This window comes from Telopea speciosissima, chromosome 4, assembly GCF_018873765.1.
Source record: "Telopea speciosissima isolate NSW1024214 ecotype Mountain lineage chromosome 4, Tspe_v1, whole genome shotgun sequence".
Lineage (NCBI taxonomy): Eukaryota > Viridiplantae > Streptophyta > Magnoliopsida > Proteales > Proteaceae > Telopea > Telopea speciosissima.
In genome coordinates, this window is record NC_057919.1 from 18,528,747 (window position 1) to 18,550,211 (window position 21,465).

General features: G+C 39.9%; 3 protein-coding genes across 5 annotated transcripts; all 3 read right to left on the bottom strand.

Moving 5' to 3' along the window:
• Nucleotides 1-1,311: 1,311 nt before the first annotated feature.
• Nucleotides 1,312-7,403, bottom strand: LOC122657487 (UDP-glycosyltransferase 87A1-like). 3 transcript variants are annotated; one of them, XM_043852202.1, is made up of 3 exons: nucleotides 7,243-7,403; nucleotides 3,462-3,864; nucleotides 1,312-2,227 (listed from the first exon to the last, which is right to left on the bottom strand). In XM_043852202.1, the coding sequence occupies exons 1-3, from the start codon at nucleotides 7,366-7,368 to the stop codon at nucleotides 1,365-1,367; spliced, it is 1,392 nt and encodes a 463-aa protein (XP_043708137.1). In that variant the 5' UTR covers nucleotides 7,369-7,403; the 3' UTR covers nucleotides 1,312-1,364. The 3 variants fall into 3 exon arrangements, with proteins under 3 accessions (XP_043708137.1, XP_043708140.1, XP_043708139.1); XM_043852205.1 differs by having other exon boundaries at nucleotides 3,462-3,725; nucleotides 7,113-7,403; XM_043852204.1 differs by lacking the exon at nucleotides 7,243-7,403 and having other exon boundaries at nucleotides 3,462-4,013.
• A 2,015-nt stretch (nucleotides 7,404-9,418) lies between these two features.
• LOC122660315 (calmodulin-like protein 30) lies at nucleotides 9,419-10,258 on the bottom strand. The gene has a single exon (XM_043855563.1). It carries the CDS (start codon nucleotides 10,044-10,046, stop codon nucleotides 9,492-9,494), a length of 555 nt encoding a protein of 184 aa, XP_043711498.1. The 5' UTR covers nucleotides 10,047-10,258; the 3' UTR covers nucleotides 9,419-9,491.
• A 30-nt stretch (nucleotides 10,259-10,288) lies between these two features.
• Nucleotides 10,289-20,821, bottom strand: LOC122660314 (protein disulfide-isomerase SCO2). Its single transcript, XM_043855562.1, has 3 exons — nucleotides 20,315-20,821; nucleotides 20,048-20,174; nucleotides 10,289-10,644 (listed from the first exon to the last, which is right to left on the bottom strand). Exons 1-3 carry the CDS (start codon nucleotides 20,723-20,725, stop codon nucleotides 10,571-10,573), a joined length of 612 nt encoding a protein of 203 aa, XP_043711497.1. The 5' UTR covers nucleotides 20,726-20,821; the 3' UTR covers nucleotides 10,289-10,570.
• Between the last annotated feature and the right edge of the window lie 644 nt (nucleotides 20,822-21,465).

Sequence of the window (21,465 nt, forward strand, 5' to 3'; positions counted from 1 at the left end):
CCTAAAAAATATTCATGTGTATAGATGTAGGAAACACGGACGCCTCATGTTCAAATTACCTTTTCTTTATAAAATAATAAAAATTAAAAAAAATTAAAAAAGGAGGGGAGGGGGAGTTCTGTGCACGATCGTGCCCCCCTTATTATCTGCTCCATTTACCAGGCAGGTCTATTTCCTCAAGTTCCTCAAATAGGAGGGCGAAAATGATCGCCCTACCCCTGCCCGACCACACTACCCGGGTGGGGTCCAACCCCTGCCCTATTAGAGGCATTTGGGGAAATGGAGCGGATAATTTTCCGTCACAATAGAGGGTCGAAATGACCAAATGCCCCCTTTATTTGACGCATCGTAACACTCTTCTCCACCTTATATGGCCATGCATGAAAACTGTCTCCAAAAAACACATCATGTTCAGATAACCTTTCTTAAAAATAAAATAAAATTATATGCACGATTGTGCCCTCTCTCACAATAGTGGGTCAAAATGACCAAATTCCCCCCTTATTTGACGCATCGTAACCCTTCTCCACCTTATGCAGCCATGCACGAAAATTGCCTCTCAAAAAAATGACGACCACTAATAAGTTGCAATCCACATATATAATTTTTCAAGGGAACGATCTACTAAACCACCTAAGTCTATCTTATTCCCCAAAATAGACATTCGTTTTTTATTATTATATTTTTTTCCCTTAAAAAAAATGAATAAGAAACTCAATTTAGCTAGCTTTATCCGTAAGTTCTTTTTTTTTTTTTATGAAAAAAGGGATATATATATAACGTAGAGAGTCTACAGTCCTATGTTACCATCGTTTTGAGAGTTAGGAGTATAGTTGAAAAAGACCTAAACTAGCAAAGTTCTGAGACTGTTCCAGGAATTCACTGTAGATACTAATGGATGTCCAGGAGATGGGGACTGAGAATGGATATTTTAAGCATGTCATAGATTGTCTTGTTGGTGGTCCAAAGGCTCATCAGGTGAATATTTTCCTGCATCGCTGCTTGCCATCTTTGAAAGAGCCCAAAAAGTTCTGCTTCTGTGACATCAGTAGTCTGTAATCTACCTGCATCTGTTAGCATATGATGTGCATCTAACAAAATGTAAAAAGTCCACTGAGCTAGATTAAGTTCGGGTTCAAAAATTCTTGCGATTAGTAAACCAGGGAATTGGAGATTAACTTTAGCAGGTAATAAAGTGTTCGTGACAGTGTGTGTGCATTGGAAGTTGTGGTCCTTGGGTGGGGTTTGATCAGGGGGTAAATGTTAAGATCAGTCAACCATCTCATGACAGTCCTAATTACCGAGTATCCGTAAGTTCTTATTATAGAGAGCTAAATTGATATAATTTAAAACCTACAATCATATTAGGGATATTGAAGAATGTCCCTAACAAAAGCATCCAAATTAGTCTCAGAAGATCCACCCTTCTCAATGGCATTTTTACAAACACATTGGAGTTCTCTGGCTCTTCTTCTCATCTCTTTAGTTTCTTCTCCACTACTATCCATAAACCTCTGCACAGTCCTGGCAATGTCCTCTCTTTTCACAACCTTATTTTCACCCTCCCTCACCCTCCATCCAATTCTCAAATCATCTGCAATTAATTTACTATTGGGCATTTGATCCCAAAAGATAGGAAAAGTAAGCATAGGAGTACCTGCAAACACACTTTCTAAGGTTGAATTCCACCCACAATGACTCCAAAACCCTCCTATGGAAGAATGGCAAAGTACCCTCAATTGGTCACACCAAGGTATCACTATCCCCTTCTCACCACTGGCCTTCTGTAAGTGTGAAGTGTCTTGCCGAGCAATCCACAAGTATGGAACTCCACTGTCATGTAACCCTGCTGCAATCTCCTCCATCTGATCACTTGAAACTGATAGAAAACTACCCAATGATACATACAAGACAGATCCTTCAGATTGAGAATCTAACCAATTGAAATAGTAGTCTTTGTTAAGGGTATTGTGATCAATCATGTGAGGTATGGAGGGGCCAATAGGGTATACTGGGAGAGAGAGTGCTGCCCTTAAAGCATCTGTGGAATGGGAATCGAGCTCGTAGAAGGAAGTGAAAAGAAGGCATTGTGCTTTAGGTACCCAAGAGATGGCTTCCGAGACGCGACCCAACACTTCTTTACCTGGCCCATAGAAGATTGTTGGCAGGTCTGATAAGCAAATAGAAGAGATCCCTGGTATGTAATCGATGTGTTCACCACCCCTCTCTAGCACACCATAAAGCCAAGGTCAAGTAATCATAAAGAACATGAAACAGATGGAGAATAATAACAAGAAATTGTATATAAATTAGTGAAGTTCACAGTGGAGTCCATTTCCACTCCCTAGAAAGATGGAAATGATCAGGGTGCGACAATCATTTCGTACACCCCTATGTCTAGGTGCAGGGGCACCGTGCACCGTGCACTACACAATCAGGTGGCTTTCTCTATCACCGTTTTTTTTATAAAATTTTTAACTTATTCTCAAAGAATATGTTATACAGGAAAAATAATTTTGTCCAGGAGTGTGGCCTATGCTAGCACTCTCATGTGTCTACATCTCTCCTCCTCAAAACTAGGGGCACAGAGGTGTCTTCTCATATGGGAGAAGAGAGATAGATTCATGGGAGCGTTGGTGTACGCCATACTTCGGGACAAAAAACTACTTCCCATTTTATAATTTATATCCCTATCTTAAAAACCAGTTGGGCGCAAAATGATCGGCACACCCCCATGGAAAGGATGAGGGTGTGCCGGGCAAGTACATCTCAAAGCCAATCACATGATAATTTTGTTTCCATAAATACTCCTCCTCCCCTTATAAATAGAAAAAATATGACAGGTGGTTGCCTCTCACATGTATGTTATGTGCACATGCACAAAACCGAACTCTATTAAAATATCCAAGCATTGTAAATGTAAATATAAGAATCTAAAAGTTTAGAAGCTAATAAAATTTAAATTTTTTTAATAAAAAAAAAGGAAAGCAGTTCTCAGTCCGAGAGTGTGGCTTATGCCAACACTCCCATGTGTCTGTCTCTCTCCTCCTTAAAACAAATGGGTAGAGGTGTCTTTTCACATGAAGAGTAGAGAGATAGACTCATGGGAGTGCTGGCGTAGGCCACACTCCCAGACAAAGAACTTTTTCCCTAAAAAAATATATAGTCACATTTATTCATGATTCTAGTGTCAGCATAATTTTTATTTTTATTTTTTTCCCCCCACTTTCCTGATGTCACAATCGTGAGATTCCGATTAGCCAAACAAGACAGACCGATTAGCCAAACAAGACAGACAAATCTGACAACTGAACACGTGGAAAGAATTGTACTTAGCCAGGATTTTTTTTTTTCTGGGTAAATACGTAACTGCCACGTTAATTGAATGAATACAATACTTTAATCCTCGTTTATTGGAATAATGGTGTGGTGGTAAGGCTGTGCAAGGCCGGACGGCGTACCTGATAAGTTGGCAGGGAAATGTCCGTTTTGGACAAGGAGATCAAAATGATGGAACATCGAGAAAACGGACGGCGACATGGGCCACAGTGATGCCACCGGAATATTCCTTCGGTTCCCTACCCCTACGACCCACACCAAGTAAGTATCGGCTATGATAGCCGTTGCCGGAGTCTCTACCTCCAGCTGGTCCAGCAGCTGCTCGAAGGGACCTTCCATCTTTGTCATAACGTCTTCAAGGAACCCGGCGAAGTTGCCGGCACGGCCTTTCTCCGATGGTATGACGTTAGGGATTGAGCGGAGCTGTATGTTTGCTGGCTTGGGATCGGAACCAATGAAACTCAGCCACTCTTCCGTCACCACGAAGGTGATGAGAATGTCATCACGGCCGCTTTCTCTTCCTCTCGACGCGAGAAGGTTGCAGAGGTTCATCATAGGGTTGATGTGGCCTCGACCAGGATATGGCATCGCCACAACGTGGCATGACCTACGGTTTTTACTTGTTTCTGCTTCAACGGAACCCATGGCCGGAGGAATCTGACGCTCAAAAATCAAAACTGCGGAAACTCTCTCCTTGTTGTTTTAAAAGCGAGAAAACACAGAGTCTTTATTGTGGTGAAACTGGGTAAGGGTAAGATCCAAAGGACCGAAATAACCCTAATTCTTCGATGAATCTACCAAATCAACCACTTGGTTGGTCGAATTGGAGTAAGTGAAAGTATGAAACACAATAATATTTAATGATTAAACACAGAGCACAGCAGCACAGCTGCACAGCTGCACAGGTCATGGGACAAGGAGGACCACCGAGTAGGCAGGAATGCAGGATTCACATGGTTCAAGGAATGGGTGTTGGATTGGCCGTAATGGTATTGGTATTGGTATTGGTATTGGTATTGATTGAAACTGATATCGATCCATGGGTATTATCAACGGTAAAAATATAAATAAAACTGATTTTATTGAAATTAAGAGAAAAAGCTGTCCGATCTAGATTGATATTGTATCGGTATCGGCCCTTTTTAGTTTATTATTTTTAATGACAATGATCATGGAATTATATTTTTACTATTTGCTCAGAATATCAAATTTACCTAAAAGGTGAGGTAGAATAGCCCCCAAAGAAAACTAGGGTCTTCTTAGGACTTACATTGGCATCGACCCATGGAAAAAGAGGAGAAGGGAGCTTGGTGGAAGAAGAGGAATGTGCACTATTTTTTGTGCCAAGTCCGGCAGCTTAGTGGAAGAAGAGGAGAAGGGAACGAGGTGATGAAGAAGGGGTTTTGGGAATTTTGGGAAACGATGAGTGAAATTGGTTCCTTTGAAATTTTTGAATCGGTCAAGTGGGTTTGGTTTTTGGTTTAAGGTGGTTCAAACAAATCCCATGTGGTTTTAATTTTAATTTGAAATCCTGCAATATTGACCGTTAGATTTCTATCCGAAGTAGAGTAATCGAATCCAGAGTCCGGATCCTTTCCAACGACATTGAAGAGGACTCCTTTTCAATGACCCTCTCTTAATGCCACGTGTATATATCAATTCACGGAGAGTTCACTCCGTTGCCCTATTTTTTTTTCTTTCTCTCTCTCTTCAGCACTCCCATGTGTCTATCTCTCTCCTCATTAAAACAAGTGGGCAGAGGTGTCTTTTCACATGGGGAGGAGAGAGATAGACTCATGGGAGTACTGGCATAGGCCACACTCCCAGACAAAGAACTTTTTCCCCCCTTTTTTTATAGGAATCCATTAAACTTGATTTATGTCCAAATAGGTAACTAAGATAGACACTCAAATCTCTGTTCTTGTATATTTATGCAAGCTTCATATCTTTATTGGTTTGGAATTTTTGACCTCCCAAGCTGTGTGATTAAGACTGATTGAGACCCTTATGTGCATTTTCTGTGGAAAAGGAGTGATAATAGTAAGTTTCTTCACACATTCGTTGGGATAGAGATCTACCTGTCTCCCTAAGAAGAGGGTGGTCTTGAGCTGAAGAGAGTGAAGAATAAGAACAAGGCAATGTTATGTATGTCTCGAATTCTTGAATCCATTTCGGAAAAAACCCGCTCCGACATTTTTGATGGTGTCTCGAATGGAGCTTTTTCTAAGATCTGTGATGGTAGCAGAGGGCTTGTGCCGATAGCGAAAGGCCCAAGCCCGAAGCCCATCACTGATCTCGTTGGGGGTGCGGGGGTGAAGTACAGTCCGATCCAATGGAAGAGTATTTATATTCTTTACCCGCTTTACTATAAAGAGAGTGAGATTTGGGGTTTTTTGGGAGAGAGTAGCAACGCCGTTTTAGGTGTTTTTGAGGGATCTCCATGGTAACTTTCTCCGATTTACATAATGAAACAGCTTCGTCTTCGCCCATGGATGTAGCACATCATACTGGTATGTGAACCAAGCTAAATCTCTGTGTCGTCTTGCTCTGTTTTTATTTTTTTTCATGTTTTGGTTGGTGTTTGCTCTAAAAGGCAGGTACTTCTAAAACTTCTTTGGAGGCTTGCAGAGAGGAAAGAAGGTTTATGGATCTAGTGGATCTATCATAAATTTCTCAAGAGAGATTCTATTTGGAAGAAGCAAATCATAAGGGCATTGAAGTCAACATTTTCATCAGCACATCTGGCTAGTGAGAATAGCCATTGTCAATACCGGTCATCGATTCATTCGGGTTAGCGGTACTTAGTCTACCTTGAAGATGTAGTTGAACCAACTAAAAGATGAATAGAGGTAATGACGTTCTTGTCTCAAGCTTTGGTGATAGAATCAGTCAATCAGATATGATAAAGGCTCTGATAGAATGGCCCTTGGGTTCATTTCACGGTTTTTTTTTTTTTTATTAAAAAATTACTTGGACATCCCCTAAACTATGATCATTTTGTATACTATCCCCAATTTTTCAAACAATTATTTAAACACCCTGCATTTACTAGGTATTTTGAAAAATATTAAAATCTAAGGCTGTGTTTGGTTGTTACTACAAAATTAAAAATAAAAGATTCGGTACGATTTTCTTTTCTCCAAAATTTTCTTTGCATTTGATTGTCCCTTCCACGGATAAAAAATCCTGTTTTTTGAAATTTCAATTTTTCTTTTTTTTTTAATTTGGTAATTGGGAGCTTTACATATATATTTGATAGAAGGGGGATCAAACCGGGGAGGGGATAAGATGCCAGCCAAGAGGTCTCGAGTTCAGCCTCTTGGTGAGCTTGGGCATGAAGCACACCATGGCTCACCAATTGAGCTACGCAGTTGTTGGTAGAAATTTCAATTTTTTAATGTTGTAAAATTGAAATCTCACCAGGATGGCAAGAAAAAATGGATTTTCCCAAGAAATCTCCAAAAAGGGAGAAGTTCCTGCAACTGCCAGCAAAATATTTTTCTAAAGATAAGGCTTTGCAGGGACGACGTACCTGATAAGTTGGCAGGGAAATGTCCGTTTTGGACAAGGAGGTCAAAATGATGGAACACCGAGAAGACGGAGTACCTGAATATTCCTTCTGTTCCCTACTACTCCGGCCCAAACCAAGTCAGTAGAGGCTATGATGGCCGTTGCCGGAGATTCTATCTCTCACTGGTCCAGCAGCTGCTCGAAGGGACTTTCAATCTCTGCCATGACGGCTTCAATGAATCCGGCGAAATCGCCAGCGCGGCCCTTCTCAGAGGGTATGACGTTGGGGATAGAGCGGAAACGAATGTTTGCTGGCTTAGGATCGGATCCAATGAAGCTCAGCCACTCTTCCGTCACCACGAAGGTGATGAGAATATCATCACCGCTTCCTTCTCCTCTCGACGCGAGAAGCTTGCAGAGGTTCATCATAGGGTTGACGTGGCCTCGACCAGGATACGGCATCGCCACAACGTGACATGACCTACGGATTTTACTTGTATCTGCTTCGACGGAATCCATGGCCGGCCGGAATCTGACGCTCAAAAATCAAAACTGCGTAAACTTTTGCTTTACAGAGAACTAGGGTGTAGAATAGACTCTATTTTGTAGTGCAAGTGTGGAAGTCGTTCTAAATGTAGAGATTTAAAATTTATCGTTGATAGGGTTAGATATAAACTTTCTTTATGGAAGTCAAATTTTCTTTCTCAGGAAGGTCGGTGTGCGTTAATTCAATCTGTGCTGTGCTCTATTTTACTTTCGTTCTAAATGGAGAGATTTAAAATTTATTGTTGATAGGGTTAAGTATAAACTTTCTTTCTGGAAGTCAAATTTGGTTGTCGTTAATTCAATATGTGCTCTCTTTTACTCCTTCAAATTTAATGTCTTGGTTTCTTTTCTCCAAAAAAGTGTGCAAAGAACTGAAGTCTATCTATTACCGTTTTCTGGAATAATAAAAATAGTGATAAGAAGAAATGTCATTTAATTAGTTGGGACAAAGTGTGTCAACATCCTAAAGTCGGTGGTTTTGGAATTAGAAAATCAATTGTACATCATAGAGTTTTGATCTTAAAACTGGGATGGAAATTTATTACAGAAACTAATTCCATTTGGGCTAAAGTTTTACAAGTCAAATACTTTCCAATGACCTCTAGTTTTTATATCAATACAATTGCAAAATGAGGCTTGTGGACTTGGAACAACATTGCTTCTATTTTATCAGATTTGAAAAACATTGTGTTTCGTCAATGAATCCATATGGCATCTTTTTCTATCATATGATTGGACTAAGCGTATCTGGGTTTCTGATCCTATTGGACTGAGAACTAAGCATCTCACAGCCCCCACTCTTATTGACCTCTGTGCTTCTATCCTTGAAGCCCATGCATCTGATAAGCAATCTATGAGTTGGTTCTTCTCTGTTTTTATTATAACTTGCTATTTCATTTGGAATGTAAGGAACAAAATAATTTTAGGTATTTCTATGGCTGACCCTATATTGGTAATCCAGGACGTTTTAAAATGGTTATCTGATATGAATATTCACCATCCTACTAGAGGTTCATCTAGTTTGACTTATACACAATACACACTCTCTTTTTTCCCGAAATTATCTGCTAATATCAAAATAAATTTCTCTAATTTAATTGGCGTAGGCATATATGAACCAGCCCTTAAAATAATCAGTTGGAATTTTAACATTTTGATAGATAGACAGAGTAAGCTAACAGATGCAGGTGAACTTTCTACTCATGATGAACGGGAAGCAGAAGCAAGAATTCCGATCAATCAAGTGTGGTTTGTAATAGAGACCTATGTGCATACTTTACACCAACAAACTATCTTAGCCTTCCGTGGGATCTTCTTAGATCTTTCTTAGAATTAGCAAAAGCCACTGATAACTTCTCTAGTATCCCTTTCACCTGGTTTGATTAGCAGAACTATATCAAGTCTAACCTCTTCTAGTTTTGTTCAGTTTTAATAATATTTCTTTTTTTTCCATCAAAAAATAATAATAGCACCTTCATTTTGAGAGCCTCGAAACATATTTTTTCTCCCATGAGAAACATGAATTGATCTAAACCATTGAAAACTGGGATGTATTACACATCTCCAATTTGGAACAAATATTAGGAGGGGTTGGGACTTGGGGGTGTTGGGGGAAGCTAGTAAGCTACTACATTTCATTTATAATTTATAGAGAAACTTGTCATATGGAGGATGTGAATCCTTTGATGTGGGTGGGTTCTTTGTATATCTAACTGTCATTTGATTGAAATTTTGTTAGATATTTGATCGGTACACCAAAAGCTCCAGAACTAATGGAACGCGTTAAATCAAACCTTTTAACCTATCTCATACTAGGCTGACGCAATCTAGTGCCCATACACTAGAATGGACCCCATCAGACACATAACAGAGTTTTGATTGATCAGGTTGGTTCCACAAAGTTTCAAATACACAAATCACCTATTGATCAACAATCCACCACAGCTTAGATTCAAAACTTCTTTTGGTGGAAACACTAGTACAGATTTGTTCCTCTCTAACTATTTAGGAACACAGTAACACACTAACTAATAGTTTGAGGAAATTAATGGGTTTTAGTCTAATGCTACAAGGAAGTCAACAACTAATGGTTCATTTCAAATTGGCTTCATGGTATGTGTCATCATGGTAATGAACTCATCCATGTCAATAAAGCCATCCCCATTTGCATCAACTCCTCTCACCATCTTCATGCAATCCTTGTGGCTGCAGCTTTCCCCCAGCTTCCCAAGCATCTTCTGTACTTCCTCTGCACCTATCTTCCCTTTTCCATCAAAATCAAACATACGAAATGCATTGCGTATGTCCATCGTCCGTATCCCACCTCCCTTCCACTGAACATCCATGAATTCTTCGAAATCAATGAAACCATCTCTATCCAAATCAGCAACCTCAAATATCTTCTCCACTTCACGATCCACCTTTGGCCTCCCCAGTGCCTTAAAAAATGAGCAATACTCCTGCAAAGAGATCTTCCCATCCTTGTTGGCATCAAATTTATCAAAAACTCGCTTCATCTCATCATCATTTGGATCGAAAGAAGATGACAGTCCAGAGTATTGTCTGCAGTTGAAGGACCCCAAGTGGTTGAGATTTGGTTGCGACCTCTTTGAAAGGCCATATTGGAAATCAAGGAAGCTTATTCTGGACATTCTCTAACCGTACTGTTGGTGATAAGAGAGTGAAAATTCAAGAAAACTATGACTTCCCAACTTGTACTTGTCCTTTAAATAAAAATGTTTTGGGATCTTATTCTATAATAAGCACGTGGAACTAGAGAGATTCTCTTCAAAAGTGAGGAAAATAATCAATTCTAACTCCATTATGCCTATTCCTTGATCACTTTTTTACAACTAGGTGGCAAAAGATTATAATCTCAGAGATGGAAAAGGAAAGATGAGTAGGTCAGAGAAGCAAAGAAAAGAATATAATCTCAAAGTAAAGTATTCTTTGGGAAAAAGTAAAGGAAGATATTCCTGTTATAATAAAGAAGGGAATATGCATTCATTCCCCTTATCTCTTCCACCCTCCTTGTGATGGAAACTCCTCTTCATAATTAGTATGGAGTACAATAAAACCAAAGAAGGAAGAAAGCATATTGCATTACAAAAAACCATTGGGAGCTCATCAAAATTGAAACAAATGGATAAAGGGAAGATAATAATTGTGCACGTGGTCAAGGAGGCTTTCCATTATCCAAGTCCTCCATCACTTCAATGTCTTTGCGAGCTGTAATTTTCTGAACATAACCTGCATTCATTTAAGCAATAAGTACATATGTTAGGTCCTTCATGTTGATAGAACGTGGAAAGAAGATCTTGTTATTAATTAGCAATCCACTAATCCCAATATCAGAAATGGGGGTTGGGACATAAAAGAATCATCTATTCACTAAAACAACCATCTAGAACACAATTCACAGTGGTTTTGGAATTGCATTCATCCATAGTTTTGCCCCATATCATAGAGTCACAAACAGTATCTATATAGACAGAATAAGTAGGCAAGCAAATGTGTCAAATAAAAAATGAATATGGTGGTCAGCTTGATAACTATGAAACCTACCTAATCAGATGGGGGGGGGATTTCGGATGGGTAGACACATGGTATCTACATATCAACAAGTGATTTATTTTCGCAATCCATGGCCTCCTTTCAAAAATACTCGGCTACATGTTCCAATGGTTGTTATTATGTAAGCACCCAGACTCCTTTTGGGGTGGGAATCCTCCTATTTTGTGGATCTCTGTATCATAGTAAGAGTTGAATATGTGCTAGGGCCCACTTATACACATCCATTTCCATAGTAAGCAGAGGGTTCCCCGCATGAAATACAATGGAGTGTTCTCATAAGAGAATTTCACTAAAGCTGCATTCAGATGCTTTCCCAGGAAAACTTGGGAAGGGAAAGCTGTTCCCAAAAATTGTAGAATGTGTGTTTAATTGTTTTCCTAGGGAAAAGCCATCCTTGGGAAAGTTTATCCGCTAAAACATTTCCCATGAAAAAGGAGGGACTCAACTAGGAAATGAAATTCAAGGAAAGTGTTTCCATATGCACACAAACAACCTTGTGAAGGAAGCCCCTTCCCACACTTTTCCTTAACTCACCAACCCACTTCTCAGACATATTCCCAAGAAAGCAAACAAATACAGCATAAAAGTTCAAGGGTGCGTCTATTTGTAACCAAGAAGATTACAAACAGAACTTTGTAACCATACAATTTTTACCCTTATAAGGCGATGCGTCAGTTATTTAGAGGGCCGGTATAACCCATCCCCAATGGAGATGAGAACCCACAACTTTTGGTGACAACCCCTCATCAACATAAAAGATATCTTCTCTTTGACACTAGCAAAGAGAAGATAGGATAAGTAGGCAAGCAAATGGATCAAATAAAAAATGAATATGGTGGTCAGCTTGATAAGCATGAAACTGAATCAGGCGGGAGGGGGTAAATTTCAGATGGGTAGAGACATGGTATCCCCATATCAACAAGTGATTTATTTTGCAATCCATGGCCTCCTGTCAAAAATATTCTGCTACATGCTCCCATGGTTGCAATTATGTAAGCACCCAGACTCCTTTTGGGGTGGGAATGGTCCCATTGTGTGGATCTCTATAAAATACAGAATAGCAACACAATCTTTTGACGTCAGCAAAGTTTAAGCAGTTCAGCCTAACTTAACCTTTCCCACAGGAACAAGATTCAAATGAAGGATACCAACAAACTAAGACATAAGTCGCTACAAGTTATGCTGCTATGACACTTCTTGTGCTGCCTTCTGTGGTGTAGGCATTCAACAATTTTATATCCACCGAAGTGTATTTAAAATTGGGAGAATAGAACCAGCACCAACATAGCGGGCAGCCCTTCCCACTCTGTCATTATCCCAACCATCCATTCCAGAGTAACTTATCATGGCCATTGTTCACTATGGCCTAAACCAATACAGGACAAGCACATTCGTGGTGGCAGCAACCACCACTTCTGTTCACCGTACAGAAGCAGTGATGACCGCCTACATTCAAAGTGGGCTTTGGGGTTTCATGGGTTTAAGGGTTAAAATTTCAGGTAACATCAGTTAGTTTAAGTTCTCTGGGGTTTCAGGTTTCACTTTCCAGCTAATTGCTGCACAGAAAGAAGAAACAAGAGAGCCAGAGAAATGCTGAAGCTGGGGACAACTGTTGAATAGGTCTCACAGCCAGTGACCAGCATTCCAGCAAAGAGGATGGAACGACAATTGGAGGAACAGTCAAGAAGGGGGTTGACATACTTGGAGAACAACAGCCACAATTAAATCCTCCTCCATTCAAAGGATGGGATGACGACAGAGTGGGAGAAGTTCCCACCATGTTGGTGTTGGCTCCCCACACCTTTTAAATTTAATATATTTTAAAATAATTAAGGGGTGAAACAAACTTAAATTGTTAAAATTGTAAGACTCCAAAGTACAATAATAAAAAATATGAAATAATACACAAAATGCAATAAAAGAAAAAAAAATAGAATTTCTGTTCATGCAATACAATAGCTACACCTTTTTCTTGTTATCACACTGTGTCATAGCAGAATATTCCCAACTTACATCAGTGACTTGCCTTCCCACTTTCCCAAACTAAAATACCAAATAGACACCATCTCAAATAATATGAAAGCAAGCACTATACTATCAAAACGGAGGAGGGGGAGGGAAGGGGGGAAAGGTGCCATTCAATTAACAGCTTGATGTAGATCGAAGCATGAAGAAGAGAAGAGTCAGGAATTACTGTCCACGTGAACAATGTCACAACCCATATTGCCTTGATGGGAATCTTTCTAGAAGACCCAAGTTGAAGACTAAAACACTGTTCACATGAACGGTGTCAAACCCAAAATTTGCCTTGTTTGGGATTGATTTTTAGAAGATCTTGTGGGCCCATCAAGTGGAGGAAGATCTATTCTAATGTGGTCATAATTTAGTTTCTATTTTAGCATAGATCTAGTTTCTATTTTGTTAGTTATTTGTTTCTAAATTAGAGTTTCTATTTTAGTTGCTTAGCTGAGTTACTTTCTATTTTAGTCCCATTACTTGTAAAGTAAGTCTCAGCCATATAAGAGACTACTATTTTATTTCTTTCTATTTTTGACTCATCCCCTTGAGTCTATTTATATATTGTAACCTGCCCATAGAGGCACCCCACAATTTAATGAAGTTGATTTGATGTTGCTTTGGCAAAGTTTCTTATCCTTATGTGAGGATGGAAGCCTGAGAGAGCCAAATCCCTAGGGCTGAGAGAGCCAAAACCCTATCCCCCCCCCCCCTTCTATATCCTTCTTCTTCTTCTTCTTCTTCTTCATATGGAACAGAAAAAGTAGCAATACAAAAAACAGAGTTGCAGTTTTTAATTTGTTCTTTTCATTGTATCGATTCTGTTGCAATCGATCCCCCGCTGGTGTCCCCGGTTCAAGGTCGCTTCTGCATTAGAACTGTAATCTCTTTCAATTATAGCAAGAGTACTAATCTGTGTATAATCAGTAACCATTGTTAATTGGAGTCTTCTATCAGATAGATCATATAACACGTAAGATATGGCCAGACGGTCACACCATCTTATCAGTTCCAATAGTTTTCTTTATTTCATTTTCCAAAGTCAACCAAACATACATTTGGAAAGTACAGAATATTAGTGGCTTATATGCACTACTATGTAGTCATCTCTGTCATACCTACGTCGATCCCTGTAGTCTCGGTCATGTCTAGACTGATCTCTGTGGTCCCTGTGACGTCTGGGATGATCTCTGTGATGTTCATCCCTTCCCAGAGTTCCATGAACTTCCGAACGGACTTGGAGTCTATCCTCCTCTACGTATAGAGGGTTGTTTACAATAGGCACAGCTTGCCTTTGTTCCATGACTGTCATTCGATCACCAAGAGCTTGCTGGTCTGTGGAGATCTTCTGCAGCATAGTCATGATTGCAGCAAGAGAATCGGGTGGGGGTGGTTGTGTAGGATACACAGCAGGGCTGCCATGTCCTTCCATAGCTTTGATACCAATTAATGTAGTCCTAGGTAGGAATAGTCCCACTAAGAGCCAGGGAATGGGGTCACACACTAGGGCTGGCCGATTGGGACAGCATAGGCTAAGTTAGGGCAGAATTAGGGTTAAAACTAGGGGTTTGAGTTAGGGCTTTATGTAGTAATGACATGCAGGTTTTTAGGAAGCTAATGGTAAAGGTTTAATTAGGATTGAATAAGAAATTAAAATTTTGGAATTCTAGGGTTAGGGTTTCGGGTTTTGGGAATGAAAGGAATGAAGGGATTTAGGGTTTCTAGGGGGAAACAGGTAAAGGGCTTCTGGCCGAGTGTCACAAATGTGGGGAAGGTGATTCGGTTGGAGTTTGGTGAGGTTTGGCTGGCTGGTTAGGTCTAGATAGGTTTTAGGATTTTAGGTCTTAATGGTGAGGGAGGGAATTAGGGATTTTAATGGACAGTTGTGGCTGCTGGTTGGGTCGAGTGGAGGAACTGATATGGGGAGGCTATGGTCTAATTTGTGATGAATATGGATGAGGGATGAATGCTGGAATGTAATTAGAGAAACTAGGGTTCGGGGAAATCGAATAGGTTAGATGGAGGAAGAAGAAAGGAAGAATACAGTTGTAGAAATTTGTAAACTTACTGGAATTGCAGAACTTCAATGGCAGCAACCTTGAAGAGCTTGATTGAAGGAGAAGATGGACCTCCCGATCTGCGAGATGCAAGGAGTCGCCGGATTCCTCCAGCCCTAGCCCTTGATATTACTCACAAGGGGATCCTTGATATTACCCACAAGGAACACTCGCAAAGAGCAACAGCCGGCAGTCATAGCAGCAGCATAGAGAAACGAAAATTTTAAGACATACTAGGTGGGGGCGCCTCTCACGAAATATCTATTTATAATAAAAGGGGGGGGCCAAAAGGCCTTACAAATAATCAATCTAAAAGCAAATCCTAGTCAGATTAGGAGTGGGAATTCCTAATCTGAATCCTAATCACAAACATAAAACATAATAGACTTATACTCTAAATAGGAGTATAAGCTTAAACAAATAAAATAAAAAAAACACCTATCCCTCTAAAATCGTGGAGGGAGAACTTAAGAAAATAAATATAAAAAGACTGTTTTAACCCTATCATAAGAAAAGTAAAAAGGCTCCAACGAAAATCAAAGAACAGCCAATTAAATCATGGTTTCGGCTTCTGCATCACTTTACTTCACTTTCCTTTCCCTCAGACTCCCAGATAACTTCCTTTCCCTTTCCCCCACTATCCAGATAACCACACAGAGCCCTCGAGGAAAACTCCCAAACCTGTGGCACAATGATCTACTTTAGGTTGATGAGTGTTGAGTTGTAACTCAATCTTCAAGGCCATCTGATATGCTTCATTGACCTGATAAAATCTCCTGCCAGAGTTGTTTTCCAGATTCCAAATTTCAAACCTTACATTGTTGCAAGACACAACCAATATTTTTCAATGACTAAGAACCCAACAATTAATCCATTGATCTTCTTTGTATATTCCTTCACTGATAAACTTACACTTGGCAGTTGGCGAGACTACTTCCTGGCGATGTTCAATAGAGTTTTAACCAAGAAAATAAGATTTTGTTTGCACCAAACTATTTTCAGGGAGAGAAAACCATCTTGTTTCCTTTCCTTTTCATTTAATAATTAACAAGCATCTGTACTGAAGAGAGAGAATAGGGGACTAGATACATTTTAACCAAAGAGTAAGCAGAAATAAGAGCTTAGAAGCCAGCCAAAGCTTATTGTTCTTTTCAGCATGCCTGTTTTCCAACCATCCTCCTTTAGGTCTATTCCTTCTCCACACATAAGAATAAGAGGGAGGGAAGTGTTTTCTCCAATCTGTCTTTCCAAACTCAGAATACCTCTTTTTCTTAACTAAAATCAACTTTAGTGCATTGGAGCATTCCTTTGAGCCTATAAGCAGGACCAAACCTCTCTCTGCTTATGTGTTTGCTCTCTTTCCATTCTTTTTGCTATATATATATATATATATATATATATATATATAGAGAGAGAGAGAGAGAGAGGTTTCTTCGTAGGAGCCATTGCTTGGTGAGATGGTGAAACTTGGGCTGCCAGTAAAATGAAGATGCAAATGTGAATCCAAGAGCAGTATGTCACATAATAATGCTGAATGTTGGGACCAACTCTAGTCCACCCCCTCCTGGGGCCCTAAAAATGCACAGAATGTAATAGTAGCAGACCCGAAGGGTATTTTCCATGCTTGCACTCTATTCATTCTTCTTCTACTTCTCACTCCTCTCAGTGTGCTTGCTTTCAGTGTGACATGATGGAAAGCCTTACCCCAGGGGCAGCTTGGCCTTCATCACTGTACTTTCACAGACATTCTTTTTCACATTCCTTAAAATTTCATCGTTCCAAATCAAACGAAAAGAAAAGAAGGTTACATTTGTTTTCTTCCTCCTCATCAATACATATCATCTTTGTCAAGGCGTCTAGACGCCCTTTTCTGGAAGGGCTCCTTGTTGGTGTCGCCTTGCTTCTTTTTTTTCCCCTCGTCCAAACGCCCCTAGATGCCATGACAATTATGATACATATAACCTGCTTCTGTCCTAACTATCTCACTCTTGCTTTGGTTGTATATTAAGACAGTTTGTAGTTCATGTAGTAGCAAAACCTAATCACTGGTATGTTTGTAGTTGTTGCATACTTGCATAAACCATTCTTTCATAGTTTAGCATAAAGGATAAGGGTAAGTTGAATGAATTACCCTTGATTAATGTGCAATTACATTATTTCACAAGCTGTAGGGTAATTGAAATTGCATCACATTACTTGCTTTTAGGGGGGCTAAGTAGCTAATAAACCAGGAGTCAACTCCTCTCAAGGATGCCAAGTGGCATCTCTCGAAAGATAAGGGTTGAACCCAAGCAAAGTTCTGACAAGTGATGACAATGTTACAAGACAAGAAATTCTTCATACACCACTAGGGAAAAATGTCTCTCCAGGAATTTAAAACACATTTATGAGATGAAATTAAAAAGATTATAAAGACAGAATGGAGGAGCCCTTAAAAAGTTCGCTCATGCCTTTGTATACATATCACCAAGTTGACGAACGGAATTAAAATAAGCTTCTGCATAACCGCATTTCTCAAAATGACAGTCAACCACAATATGCTTGGTCTGCTCATGAAAGACTAGACTGCTAGCAATAAAAATTGCAGCTTGATTATCACAATACATCTTTATTGGTTGAGGAACTGAGAATCCCAACTGTTAGAGTATGTATGTATCAATTGGAGGTCCATGGTCAGTGGTGGATTTGGGATCAGCCATTATGCACAAAAATCCAGAAATCCATCAAAACAACCCCAACTTGGTGGTGTCAGAAAACCACCAATTAAGGATCAAATGACCCTCAACAGCTAGGGAATATAACCCTAAAATCTCAGATTCAAACTGAGAACAGATAATAAGTACTGCAAAAAACAGGAGGACAAAAAAGTGCCCTAAAAACAGGATACTGCAAGCTGAGACTGAGTACTTAAATTAACAATCACCAGCAGCCCAGAAAACCTCCAAAACAAGATTGGAGGTACTGTTAAACATGAGCATCAATGCCATAAAAAAATCAAGAGTATGTGCTGGAGAAATAGAAAGTAATTTAAAAAATCAAGAATATGTGCTGGATAAATAGAAAGTAAACAGAATGAAAAAATCTGAGAAACAACCCAAAAACAGGGTACCACCTGGAGTGAAAGAAAACCTCAATTAACCATGATCAGAAAGGTTGATCAGCTGCAAAACCTGATCGAGTTGATCTCCAAGAACTTAAGAAGGGCCAAACTGCCCTCAAACTTTAAGAATAATCCACTGGCTGGATGAGAAGTAATTTAATATCTTGATAGGGAGAAAATAAAGTCCAGAATCCAAGTCACAAGCTTCAATTTGCAATCCTCTTGACTGCAATCGATCTTTCACTCCATAGAAAGTGCTGATTTGGAAGAATAGCCCTCAGTTTATCATCATCACCAACTAGGGCCAGATAAAGATAGTTAGCAACAAAGGGTGCTGCAACCCTCTAAAGAAGAGACTTTCAAAACCACAATCGATTGAAGAGGATGTTTATTGAGTATACTCTGATACCATGTAATTGGATCAGAAGTAAAACACACAGATACCAGAACCAGATAAGGAGAGATGAGAGGAGGAAGATGGGAGACCGAGAGAATGGAGGAGGCTGTGAGATAGGTTGAATAATCCTACCGCCAGCCAGCCAATATTATTTATACTAGATTGAGAGTACACAACAGAAAATAAATAAACTTCTTGACTAGCTAATCCTAATCACAATAGGAAACCATATCTAATTACAATAGGAAACTATAAAGTACTTAGACAAACACCATCCCACGGTATAGAGGTCTATAGGTGTCCATGGACCTCCAACCGCTATATACATACTCTAACAGTATTATTACAACAACATAAGGTAACTGCTTGGCTTGTCCTTACAAGTCCGCAAATAGATTATATGTAATATCCATATGAGAATATTAAGTCGAAGATCCCTCGAAAGTTAGCTATGAGCAAAATCCTAAACACAACTTGAGCTAAACTCCAAGGAAAATAACTCAATGCCTCTAAGCCTTTGGGATGAAGTAAGAAGCAACCTTTAATGCCAGTGAGCAGCTACAGTCACATAGCCTCAGCTCATCCATTTTCTTTCCTCTGCTCCTCTGGAGGGCTCCTAATTTCCCATTTCTATGAGCTTTTTCTCCCCACCACCGTACATTTCTCATAAGTTTCCTTTTTTTAGTTCAGATAGAAGACTGAACAATATGAATTTTATTTTTCTCATTCTTTCTCATATGATTCTTGTAGCCCTGTTAGGTTGTCATATCTAACATTGACTGCAACAGATTCAACAATAGGTTTATTAGTTTCATAAACAGATAAAAACTTGCATGAGCTACCATGATGGAGTCAGAGGACTACATCAGATTCAACAATAGATTTATTTGAAGCAAGTTTGGGTTCTATCTCAACATTCAAGATAAAAATTCCATTTACAGTTCTATAAATAACAGGAAATAGGTAATAGAATATTTACAACAATCAACAGTAATGCACTGTTTCCAGAACAAGGCCAATCGATGAGTATATTTGAAATTGGTGGACAATACTAACAGCAGGTGGAAATCCAACCAACCAATAGCTGGCAACTTCATACATAGGACATCATAAACCCCAAAGAAGGTCCAAGCTATCTAAATCTAGATGATTAATTGCATGTGCCTCCACAATAGTGGTGTGGGAGGAGGGGAGGTTGGGGGATCAAAATTTACTATGAGAGAGAGAGAGAGAGACTTTCCACTCAAATGCAAGTCATCCCCAATCCCATTATACTTCAGTCCATCTTCTAGAAGGCCTCAAGCTTGTATTCAATCAACATGTGGAGAAAATCGGGCGCAATACATAAAGATTGCCCACGCTAATCAACCAAATAAGTCCAACTCACTAGTTTAGTCCGATTGCTTGTACCAATTTAAGCCATTAAAAGTGGGGGTGGGGAGCGTGTCGCATTCCATAAAACAGTAGGCAACAGGATCAAATAAGAAGCATGGGAAGAAGAGTACGTACCAATTCCGAGGCAAGGTATGCATTTGCAAGTGATCTCCTTCCCCCTTTTGTTGTAATAACTGAAAAAACCAGTACCTTGGCAACTTCTACACTTTCCAGTCCATTCGTAAACCACTTCTTTACAGTCCTAAACCCAAAATCAAGTGACGCTTAATAAACTCCAAAGAAAACAAATAGTTATCGTCATAATTTAATGTAATTCATGAAGACTGGATTTAGTCTTGGGGGGGGGGGGGGAGAGAGAGAGAGAGAGAGATAAGAAAATACCTGAGATACGGGATCACAACGAAGACGACGATCGATCTCTTCGGGGTGGACAGGAGAGGAGTCGGGATAAGTCATGGGAAGGGGAAGTGCATCGCCATCATCAGCGAGGTAGCTTTCCTTGTCGCGAGACCATCGCTTCTCTCTCGCATTCGCTTTCGTCGTATTATTCCTAATAACAGTTCTCCTTCGCGATCCGTCCACGACACTTGCCTCCGAGTCCTGAGGGAGACCTGCGCCATTGGGGACATCGACGGCTCCAGAGATTTGGAACCAACGAGGAGGGGTAGAACCTCCACGGAGAGGGAGGTCTGCGGCTTGGCAGCGCACTGTAGTATTTGGGGATAGCTTGCGAGAGAAACGATACGAAGAAATGGAGGGAGAGGGAAGGAAGCTAGGGTTTGACAGCAACATTAGCCAATTACTTACGTCTACTGTGAATTCCAACGGAAACCAGAATGAGCATTCTCTCCCTTCCTCAGGCAGCTTCCACTTCTTTTTCTTCTGCTTCTTCCGTTCTACTGAGACTGATTGTCAACGAAGGCCGCAGCTGCTACAAAACAATTTTTGGATTTTTTGCTTGTAAGTTTGAGAGCTCCAGAGATTGGATTCGAAACTCGAAGAGTGTCTTTGTTCTGGAATGGAATGTGATGAAGAAGCGTCTTTCGAATTTGGATATGAAAGCGACAAGGACAGTGGTGGCAACTGGCAACGTCCAAGACGAACAAGTTCAACTATCGTAACCACAAAATTGGAAATGCATAACTCGCGCGAATTTGCACTTGTTCACGAAAGAAAGTGATTATCACCTCCTCCTGGAATCCTGCTCTCCTGCCTCCAAATGTCTTGTTGTGGAAGAAGAGATTCTTTCTTCAACACATATTAAGAGAACCCGGTGTATTACTTGACCATTCAAAGTTCTAGAAGTTTCAAATCCCTACCCCCACAAATTTCGAGTTGGGAATCAGGAATTTTTATCTTATGCGGCTCCTCTGCCCGTTACGGTTCCTAGTGTCTTTAATAAAAGGGTGTGGACCCCATTCGGATAGTGTGTTCGATTAGGGGGTAGAATAATCATTTCAGCCCACCGTATGAGAGGAACTGCACAACCTTACCAGTCAACGAACCTCAAGGGATAAAGGTCCTTGGGATCA

Coding starts and splice junctions, on each gene's coding strand:
- LOC122657487 (XM_043852202.1), bottom strand. CDS start 7,368: ATGGATTCCGTCGAAGCAGATACAAGTAAAATCCGTAGGTCATGTCAC. Junction 3,865..7,242: donor AGCTTCTCGCGTCGAGAGGA/GAAGGAAGCGGT, acceptor CTTCTCGCGTCG/AGAGGAAGAGAAAGCGGCCG. Junction 2,228..3,461: donor TTTCCCTGCCAACTTATCAG/GTACGCCGTCCG, acceptor ATGGTGTGCTAG/AGAGGGGTGGTGAACACATC.
- LOC122660315 (XM_043855563.1), bottom strand. CDS start 10,046: ATGTCCAGAATAAGCTTCCTTGATTTCCAATATGGCCTTTCAAAGAGG.
- LOC122660314 (XM_043855562.1), bottom strand. CDS start 20,725: ATGTTGCTGTCAAACCCTAGCTTCCTTCCCTCTCCCTCCATTTCTTCG. Junction 20,175..20,314: donor GTTGTGATCCCGTATCTCAG/GTATTTTCTTAT, acceptor TTTTGGGTTTAG/GACTGTAAAGAAGTGGTTTA. Junction 10,645..20,047: donor CATACCTTGCCTCGGAATTG/GTACGTACTCTT, acceptor AAATGAATGCAG/GTTATGTTCAGAAAATTACA.